At 28.9% G+C, this 10203-nt stretch overlaps 2 protein-coding genes across 2 annotated transcripts; both read left to right on the forward strand.

Moving 5' to 3' along the window:
- The first annotated feature begins 641 nt into the window (after window positions 1-641).
- Window positions 642-4167, forward strand: LOC124927637 (ras-related protein RABD2c-like). The gene is made up of 8 exons (XM_047468093.1): window positions 642-814; window positions 1839-1911; window positions 2012-2059; window positions 2150-2197; window positions 2516-2587; window positions 2676-2831; window positions 3666-3769; window positions 3860-4167. The coding sequence occupies exons 1-8, from the start codon at window positions 801-803 to the stop codon at window positions 3954-3956; spliced, it is 612 nt and encodes a 203-aa protein (XP_047324049.1). The 5' UTR covers window positions 642-800; the 3' UTR covers window positions 3957-4167.
- Window positions 4168-6711: 2544 nt separating this feature from the next.
- LOC124926458 (probable enoyl-CoA hydratase 2, mitochondrial) lies at window positions 6712-8789 on the forward strand. Its single transcript, XM_047466687.1, has 8 exons — window positions 6712-6965; window positions 7041-7210; window positions 7338-7412; window positions 7503-7593; window positions 7665-7716; window positions 7808-7911; window positions 7977-8053; window positions 8398-8789. Exons 1-8 carry the CDS (start codon window positions 6761-6763, stop codon window positions 8572-8574), a joined length of 951 nt encoding a protein of 316 aa, XP_047322643.1. The 5' UTR covers window positions 6712-6760; the 3' UTR covers window positions 8575-8789.
- Window positions 8790-10203: the final 1414 nt, after the last annotated feature.

Genomic DNA, 10203 nt, shown 5'->3' on the forward strand with positions numbered 1-10203 from the left:
ATAATTTATACATCTTTATACTCATATATAATTTTTACATCGTTATAAATTACGCCACCTAAGAATACTATTCTATTATAAATTTAAAATGACTTGTCAAAATGTTTATTTTATATTTTATTAATGTAATTGTGTTAGATGAATGTGCTTTACTACTTCGTTACTTCTTAAAATGAATTTTGGATGTACTTTGCGTGTAAATTTTTCTTTCTTCATTATTAAGTTTTGATTCTTTTTCTAGAAGATTTATTAAGGAGTGAGAGTTTAGATCTCTTATACATGAACTCATGGGAAAGTCTATATATGGTTCAGAAGGTTAAAAAAGTCAATATATATGGAAGATATAAATAAATTATCCTCTAATTTAAAAAAAAATTAATTTAATATACAATTCTTTTTACTCTATTTTTATTTATAATTTTATCGTTGTTTTTTTAAATTCACCTTAAAAATTTTCACTGTAAATATGAATATTTTAAGAATGTCAATTTAATAGAGGCAAAGTACAACGGAAGATTCTAGTATTTACATAAGTTTGAGGGTCAAAGTTGGTTTTCGTCAATAAAAAAAAGGAAAATAAAATAAATCGGTGTAACTTCCGCTGCACCTTCATATGTCCTTCCCGCATTAAAAGCTTCTTTCTTCTTCTTCTTCCTCATCGTTTCTCTCTCTAGCTCTCTTTCTCTCACACACACATACACACACAAATTCTCTGTACGTGTCGGCGAACACAACGATCGGCGGAAATCTATCCTTAAGGCATTGAATTTCAGTAATCGATCTTACACAAGGAAGGAACCATGAATACCGAGTAGTAAGTCTTGCTTACTCACAACTTACAATCTATACTTGACTTGTTTATACCTCTTCTTTGGTCGATCGTGTCTATCATTATTCATTGTCGAAATTGCTGAATCGATTTTTTATTTGGATCGTATTTCACTGAGATCTTTATCGTTTGTTCAAGTGATTTATGGTTTGATAACGTTTTTTTGCTTCATTTTGACTTTGTTTTTGCTTCGCTAGTGTTATTTTGCTGCAGATCTGTTTATTTTTACCTGTTTATATAGCTTTGAGGAAGGTTTAGAAGAGTTTTTGTTTCAATCTAATTAAGCTGTAAAGTTTTGTAATGATTAATCTGGATATGATTAACTTAATCATCGGGTTTGTCTCTAAAGCAGCTGTATAATTAAATTGCCCATTTTTCTACTGAAAATTCATAGTTAACGAATTTTGTATACAGAATTATTGGCAATATGCAGTTACATAGATTTAGTATGATCTATAAAAGGTGAAATAGATTTTTTGACATTTATAGATCTTTGGATTAGTTAACCCAGTAGGGAGATCGGGTGTCTAGGAGTCTTGCTTAAAAGACCAAAATGTCTGGAGTTTGATCATACTAAGAATGCCTTAAGAGCGGGAGCTAGATCTTTGGATTAAGAAAGTAATCCGTCTTTAACTTTTCATGTTTCTTTCATGAAAATTGGAAAAGATCCCTCTTTTTGTCTCCCCTGTACTTCTCTTGATTTTGTTTATTTGAAAAAGGAAAACTATGTAACAAACACAAGGCTACAGACATTAATACAACAAATTGATTTTGCATTAGTCGTCTTATGGAGGAATACTGGCATTTCATCATTTACAAAGATTCCTGCAATTCTCGTGATTGTTGTTCTTTTCTAGCTAAGATTCCTCATCGAATCATCTATGAATTATCATTCATTTAGAGGGACACCCGTTTTAAGTTATGGTTCTTTACAGGCACGCAATTTTAGTTCAGTATTCTTTCTTAGATTAAAACCTGACATGTGGATGTATACCATTTTTTTATGCAGTGATTACCTCTTTAAGCTCTTGCTTATTGGAGATTCTGGAGTTGGAAAATCTTGTCTTCTTCTAAGATTTGCTGTAAGTTATATCACAAATACTATAATATTTTATGGTTATAGAGTTAGTAGATAATCGACAGTCCCTCTTGCTGACTAATCTTTTGTATTTGGGTTACCAGGATGACTCATATTTGGAGAGCTACATTAGTACTATTGGAGTTGATTTCGTAAGAGCCACTGCATCAAACTTTTAATAAATTGAATGATAATATTAGTTATCTGTTTATAGCATCTATAACTTTCACGCCCTCTTTCAGAAAATCCGAACAGTTGAGCAGGATGGAAAAACCGTTAAACTTCAAATTGTAAGTCTTTTGCTCAAATGTTGTAGAGATTGTTCGATGTAAGTTTTTTTTAAGTAATTCATTTTCTTGGGGGAAAAAACTTGTTTGAAGAAAAAGTAGATTATTTAGGTTTATTTGTGATGAACCACTAATGTATCCTTTGGGGAATAAACCCTGGTTGTCAAAATGAAAACAAAGTAAGGGTAGTTTGGTATTTTGATTGATGGTATAAAAGAAGTGATTGATAATGGGATAAGTAGTTATGATCAAATAACCTTTCATCAAAATGAACTTGGTTTGAGATTGGATTTTTATTTTCTAACTATTAATAAAATGCAGTGGGACACAGCTGGACAAGAGCGTTTCAGGACAATTACAAGTAGCTACTATCGCGGGGCACATGGGATAATTGTAAGTAGTTGGGAATATTATGATATAGATTTGTGCATGTATGATATGGATATATATCCTTAGTTTGGTGATTGTTATTTTCAATTAGGTGGTTTATGATGTGACGGATCAAGAGAGTTTCAACAATGTCAAGCAATGGTTAAGTGAAATTGATCGCTATGCTAGTGAGAATGTAAACAAGCTACTTGTCGGTAACAAGTGTGACCTTACGTCACAAAAGGTTGTATCCTATGAGACGGCCAAGGTATCGCCTCCTTCCTTTATACTTTCTTTAGACTTGTCATTCAGCTTGGAAGGGTAATTTGGTATTTGGTTGAGGATTTGAATGATGGGCTGATATATTTGATGGTAGATTGATAACTAACTTGTTATTTTCAAGTAAACCTTATTTGGTGTAAGAAGTGGGTTATTTAGGTTATTGGTTAATTGACCAAATTATCCTTATCATCTATTACTTTAAATTTTCTAAAAATTAAAGGGTAAACTGAACAAAATGTTTTTTATCATGTAATATTTCAAAATCTGATAAACAAACTAAAGGGTAATTTGCATTTGGTTGATGATTTGAATGATGTGCTGATATATTTGATGGTAAAATGAATATTGGGTTATTTGAAATAACCCACATCAAACAAGGGTCTAGTAACCTAATCCCCACCAACTTCTTCTTCTTCTAGGTTGGATTTAAAAAAAAATTTAGAATAAGTAAATAAAAAACTAACGTAAGGGGTTTAGTGAATCTCCTTAATAAGTTTGAGGATACACTTGCACTTCTGGATTTCATGTATGCATTTGCCATTTCATGTATACTAGCCCATTTGGAAACACTTTCTTGAGCTGAATTTGGATTTGGGTCTGAGTTCGGACAATAAAATATTAACAAATTAAAGAATGTATGTTTAATTAAGTTATGTTCCAAAAATATTATTTGATCTAACTCAACATTCTGATGAGTTACTTTGACAAAAGAATGTTTCAAGTAAATTTATGAACTTTTTTCCATTCAAATTCGACCTGAAAAGAGTTTCTAAATGGGGAAACAAATGTGAATTCAATCTCATCTAGTTTTGATTTACAGGCATTTGCAGATGAAATTGGTATTCCTTTCATGGAAACTAGTGCGAAAAGCGCCACCAATGTTGAACAAGCTTTCATGGCCATGACTGCCGATATTAAGACTAGGTGCGATAAAAATACAGTCATTTAAAGAAGACTTTCTGGATTATCTTTTGTAATCTTATTATGGGTTACATCTTCTTTTGTTTATTGTAGGATGGCAAGCCAACCTTCTATGGGCAATGCGAAGCCTCGGACAGTTGAAATTCGAGGGCAACCGGTTAACCAAAACTCTGGATGCTGTTCTTCCTGATTATGATATGAGATGGAATCGTGTTCTATGTAAAATTACTTTGGATTCATTTGTCCTCTATTTTATTTTAAAGTATAGACTCCATTCTTTCTTACAAATTGTATGACAAAGAAACCAAGGAAGTATATAACAGGGATTGTTTATTATTCCTACTCTTTGTTTCTTTTTTCTTCTCTATATTTGGTCAAATTTGGAAACATTGTTTAATTTATATATTCTTGATTGATTTGGAAATTGAATTTAGAAATTTTGTTCTTTTATTTGATGAATGAAGGTAAATATATTTGTGTTGCTTGTTTGTTACCATTTTGTTTATTGATGTGGATTTTCTCATTCCTTATTAAGGATGGCAATTGAGAGTAACCAGATTTTTTTAGCATTATTTTTACTATCTATGTTTGGTTTATCCGAATGGTAAGTCTTAATATTTTTGTTTCGTTTAAGTTAAGAGAGTATTTTTTACTTACGATGGGGCGATGAATGTATTTATCATTTCCGTCCCGTTTTATTTTGGAGATTTGTTTTTACTATTATTTTTGTCTGTTCGGTTTCAAGAAATTCTGGACACCGTTTATATCATATTTAAAAATAAAATAAAATTATATAAACGAAAATTTTAATATAATATATGTGGTAATATATTGATTTTTTATTATTATTATATACAAATAAACTTAAAAATCAAATAAAAAATAATAGATAAATATATTAGTAATTTTATATATTTAATTGTGTTTATAGTGTTCGGGACCAACGGCGGAGCCACGTGGCGGCTGCGGTGGGCTCTAGCCCAGGGTAGAATTTTAAAATAATAAAGTTTTATATGTATATGAATAACAAATGTTATGTGGTCTAGTTGGTATTGGAATGAAACAATAATGGGGAGGTCAGGTGTTCAAACCCAGGCCTCTCCCCTAATTATTATAATTTTAATTTTTTTTATTATATTTTAAAAGTTAATATAATTTATATGCATTAATGATCTATAATTTTTTTTATCTAAATGTCTATTCACTTAATAATATATTTTTATCATGATGATTTTATAATTGTATTATTATTTTCATATTTTATTTACTTTTTTTTATATTCTTATATAATTAGCTTCACTTATTATATTTTCATATTTTTTTTTATTTATATATATAGTTTATTTATATATAGTTAGTTTTTTTATTTAAAACTTAATTAATTTAACTTTTTACATTTTTAAACTTAATTTTTCTTCAACTATATAGTTTTAAATTCATGATTTTTTTTTAAATATAATATTCTTATCTTTAATTAAATTTTATATATTTATTTTATTTTAGTAAGGATATTCATAGAACGATTTGATTAATGTTTTTATTTATTACCCGTATCAGTGTAACTAGAATTTAGCCCGTGCATTTGCACGAGTAATAATATAAAAAACCGTGAAGAAAAATTACGGATAACATTTTAAATTTTATTTTTAACTGTTTTAAGTTTATGGTGGGTCAACCCACAATCCGACCCAAGTATCCATTTACTCAGCATCATTATATATATATATATTAAGTTAAAAAGTTGAACTTATATTAATGTTAAAACGTCCCGCGTTCATCAAATTTGGTGGTGAATTTAAAATATAAAATCTTAGTAACCTAGTTCGTTAAAGGATTGTACTTGTTTTGTTAGGTTGTAAGTTCGAAACATACCTCTAGCATTTTTAATTTTATTTTTAACCGTTTTAAGTTTATGGGCGGGTCAACCCACAATCCGACCCAAGTATCCAAATTAACCACAACTCTCGACCCGGCAATCCGGAAACTTTAAAAATTAAGCATCATTATATATATAGATATCAATAATATTTTCAGCCCAGTGAAAAAGAAATCCTGGATTCGCCCTTGTTCGGGACAGAATTGTGGTGAGATTCGGTGGAGGCACTAATACCATCCTCGGTCAACTACTAACTAACTACTGGTCAAATTAGAGAAAAATTCCCCAAACGGGGTAATTCGATTCGATTATCGCACGACGGTTTCAAGTTGTAATCCTTATTTGACTATTATTTTTGTCCTGTTTAGTTTCGAAAAAATATTAATATTGTTATTTAAAATATATTAAAATTCATATTATTATACAAGAATATATTTAAATTCTTATAAGATAAAAAAAATAGTGATGTTATATATTTAATTTTATTTGTTAGTGTTTATCATTCAATGCACAAGTATCATTTTCGGTCTCGGAAATTTGAGGACGAACTATAATTGTCAATCCTTATTGGATATTTATCGTTTTGTTTTAGGTATGTTGGGTTGCACCTTTAATCAATCATTTTGTATTATTTCTATCGTTTAATTTAAACTACTCTCATTTATATAATATGATTTTGGATAATTATGAAACACTCTCACTATTATAATTTTTTTATAAATAGGATAGAGTTGTCTTTTATATTGTGTATATATAATTAATATATTAAAATTTTATATTATTACGAAGGAATAAATTTAACATGTATAAAATATCAAAGTTAAATAAATAGATGGGTAATGTTAAATATTTATATTAAAGATGTTTACATAATAGAATATAGAATAGATCTATTAAATTTATAAACTACTCATTTCTCCATACACCTTAAAAACTATATAATATAATATTAATAACTCATATATTTATTATTAATTATATTAGTTACATATAATATGAATCTAATTAAGAAAATATTTTGGATAAAACCAAAACTTATATTGATTATAAAAAATTGCATACATTTCACCCAAAATTACAGAGCGAAGATTTCTTCTTTCTACTTAAAATCCTTGAAAATGGCAGTTTTCTCAATCGTCGGCCGATCAATCAGACACCAGCTCCGGCAGAGTTCACAGCCCTACTTCAAGCAGTTATTTGATTCAAATCCGTCTAGGTATGATATCATATCACTTCATGGACAGTTCCAGATTGTTAGAACTCTCATTCTCGAATCAGCTTCTCGATGTTTAAAGATCAATCGATTATCTGGCTCCGATTCCGGTACTATTTTCTCAAACAAATTTGTTTTCCATGAGATTGATCCATTGAAAGTTTTACCTAATTTGTTTATTTTAGGAATTGCTGAGATGTGCTTGGATAGGCCTCAGGCTAAGAATGCTATTGGGAAAGATCTACTTAGAGAGTTTAAACTGAGTTTAGAAGATATCAATAATGATCCTTCTGTGAATATTCTGTTGATTACCAGTTTGGTTCCTAAGGTTTTCTGTGCTGGAGCTGATTTGAAGGTAGGTTAGGTTATCCTGTTTGCCTCATTGATGAATTCTTAGCATTATCTCTGCTGTAATGTTGATTTTGAAAGTAATAAACCCTAGAATTACATGTGACATGAATTGTATATGATATCGATTTTAGGAGAGGAAGACAATGGATCCTTCTGAGGTCAGGACTTTTGTGAATTCTTTACGCTCATCTTTTTCATACCTGGAGGTTCGGATGCAAGATTCTTCAACTATTGCTTCAATTATTTGATATTAGAAACTGCAATTTTATTACTTTTGTTTTCGAAAAATCATTCAGGCGCTTCGTATTCCTTCTATAGCTGTTATTGAAGGTGCAGCATTGGGTGGTGGATTAGAATTGGCTCTTTCATGTGATCTTCGAATATGCGGTGATTATGCAAAATTGACAGTTAACAAGCTATATGTATGTGAAGCTGATTGTTTATTTCTGGTGATTTAGGAGAAAGTGCAATAATGGGTCTGCCTGAAACAGGGCTTGCAATAATTCCCGGGTATGAACTTGACTATAATTTGATATTCATGTTTATGAAACAGGGCTTGTTTTAGTTATTTCTAATTCTGAAATTTCTAGGCATTTTGCAGGGCTGGAGGGACACAAAGACTTCCTAGATTAGTTGGAAAATCAGTAGCAAAAGAGCTCATATTTACAGGTCGCAAATTCAGTGGCAGTGAAGCAGCTTCAATGGGTATGAACTTGACTCGTAATTTATCTATTTCATGCTTATATTACAAAGAACGTGTTTGAATGCAGGCATAGTCAATTATTGTGTTCCATCAGGAGAAGCTCGTTTCAAGGCGCTAGAAATGGCTCAAGAGATAAATCAGAAGGTACTACATATGATCAAACATCACCTTTTTGGTATCCATTGACAAAATTCCATACAAAATGCTGAAAATGTGGTGTACCTTCTTTAGCACAATCTAAAAAAATTACAAAATTTCACATATATTACACTAAAAAGCTTCAAATACAATCCAAATATCACTTTCACTATACTAATTTTCAAAATCGATTATGAATATTGTGACAAGTTTATGAAGAAAGTTATAATAAAAGTTTGTGGCTGCGACACAAAGTCAACATGAAATGGAACCAAACAAGTTCAATGCCTGATTCTTAATATAGGTAGTTTTCTGTTTATTTATGCATTGCTGCCAATATATGTTTTCAGGGACCAGTAGCGATTAGGATGGCGAAACAAGCAATTGACGAGGGTTTCGAGTTAGATTTGTCAATGGCATTAGAATTGGAAGAAGACTGTTATGAGAATCTCTTGCACACTAAAGATCGGCTCGAGGGTTTGGCTGCTTTTGCTGAGAAGAGAAAACCGAGGTACACTGGTGAATAAGAAACAACTCTAAAAATCAACTTTAATAATAATAATGTATATACTTTTATCATAACAAATCTTATTATTATATTGTTCTTCATTTGAAACATTAATTTATCCAATTTTTCCTTGCCTTTAAGTAGAAAAATGGCAATGATTCTAGTGTCTAGGGAAAATTGTGTATGAGATGGATCTAACCCACTTGGATCTAGTCATTGTTTCCGGGTTGTACCCGCCTGAATTGGTCTTATATGAATATGACCCGACCCTACATTTCCTTGAATATTCTTTGTTAACTCAACCTGAATACACAACTGTTATAACCCCAATACAAGGAAGGGTCATGTATGTCTCATTGTGTCAATAATTTCTATTTAGAAAACCTTTTTTTTTCTGGATAGTCAAGAATTTGACTATATTTTTCTAACAATTTTTTTTAAATGTGATATCATTATACTAGATTAGGCTTTTAGAAAATTTGGAAATGTTGATGAGAAATAGTGAAATTTATAGTTGTACATTTTTAAAAAGTTATTTATATTATAAATAAAAAAAATCGTTTAAACACAACGGGAAAACATGACATGAAAAAAAAAAATATTTAATAAGTTATGAAGTTCGTACAATCATGAACAAATTTCAGATTGTGACAGTGAATGCCATTACCATCATCCTACTTCTTTTACTTTGTAGATTTATTTTTACAGGATGACAATGTTAATTACCAATTAAATCGGATAAAAGTCCTCTCTCTTAATAATTCCCTCCTTATCATCATTGTCGTCGTTAAGACTAACGACCCCCATAATATTCTTTGTTATCTATTAACAAAAATGAGAAAAAACTCAAATTGTAAAAATATCATATTAAAATTACAATAAAAAATATAACAATTCAATGCTAACCACATTTAGCCTAAACTTATGTTTTTTTTAAGTATTTATATTAATAAATAATTATTATGAAATGATTTTGGTATTATATATTTAATATAAATATTTATACATTTATAATCATATATATAATTAATATAAGAATAAATTTTTACATATATCTCCAATTCTCACATTTTTAACTAGTTAAAGAAATATTATTTATTTACCATTTTATAGTTGACTGTATTTATTTATTTATTAGCTTAAAAGATCTTCAATGTTTTTAATTCTTTATTTTGATGAGATAATATTTTTATAAATTTATTTATTAACTTAAAAGATCTTAAATGTTTTTATTTCTTTATTTTGATGAGATAATATTTTTATTTTATAAATAAATATATAATATTTATTTTTTAATTTTTGTGTAGGTGTATACAAAATTATTTATATAAATATATAATTACATACTTTATAATTTTAAATAATAAACAAAAAATATATAATTCAAATAAAATAATTATATTTATATAATGTTGATAATATATATATATATATATATATACTTACAAGTATATATATTTTTTTTGGAAAATCTAAAATATATTTTGTAGTATAAATTATACATAATAAAAGGTTAAAGATATATTGATGCTTTCTCTTTCTAAAATCAGTTACAGAGAAAGTCGTTGCAAAAAATACTTTTTCTTGTTAATCCATTCGGTGACTTTATTATTATAAATAAAATGGTGACTCATTCTCTTTTATCATT

This window comes from Impatiens glandulifera, chromosome 2, assembly GCF_907164915.1.
Source record: "Impatiens glandulifera chromosome 2, dImpGla2.1, whole genome shotgun sequence".
NCBI classification, from domain to species: domain Eukaryota; kingdom Viridiplantae; phylum Streptophyta; class Magnoliopsida; order Ericales; family Balsaminaceae; genus Impatiens; species Impatiens glandulifera.

Coding starts and splice junctions, on each gene's coding strand:
- LOC124927637 (XM_047468093.1), top strand. Junction 2,198..2,515: donor AAACCGTTAAACTTCAAATT/GTAAGTCTTTTG, acceptor AATAAAATGCAG/TGGGACACAGCTGGACAAGA. Junction 3,770..3,859: donor ACTGCCGATATTAAGACTAG/GTGCGATAAAAA, acceptor TGTTTATTGTAG/GATGGCAAGCCAACCTTCTA.
- LOC124926458 (XM_047466687.1), top strand. CDS start 6,761: ATGGCAGTTTTCTCAATCGTCGGCCGATCAATCAGACACCAGCTCCGG. Junction 6,966..7,040: donor ATTATCTGGCTCCGATTCCG/GTACTATTTTCT, acceptor TGTTTATTTTAG/GAATTGCTGAGATGTGCTTG. Junction 7,413..7,502: donor CATCTTTTTCATACCTGGAG/GTTCGGATGCAA, acceptor AAAATCATTCAG/GCGCTTCGTATTCCTTCTAT.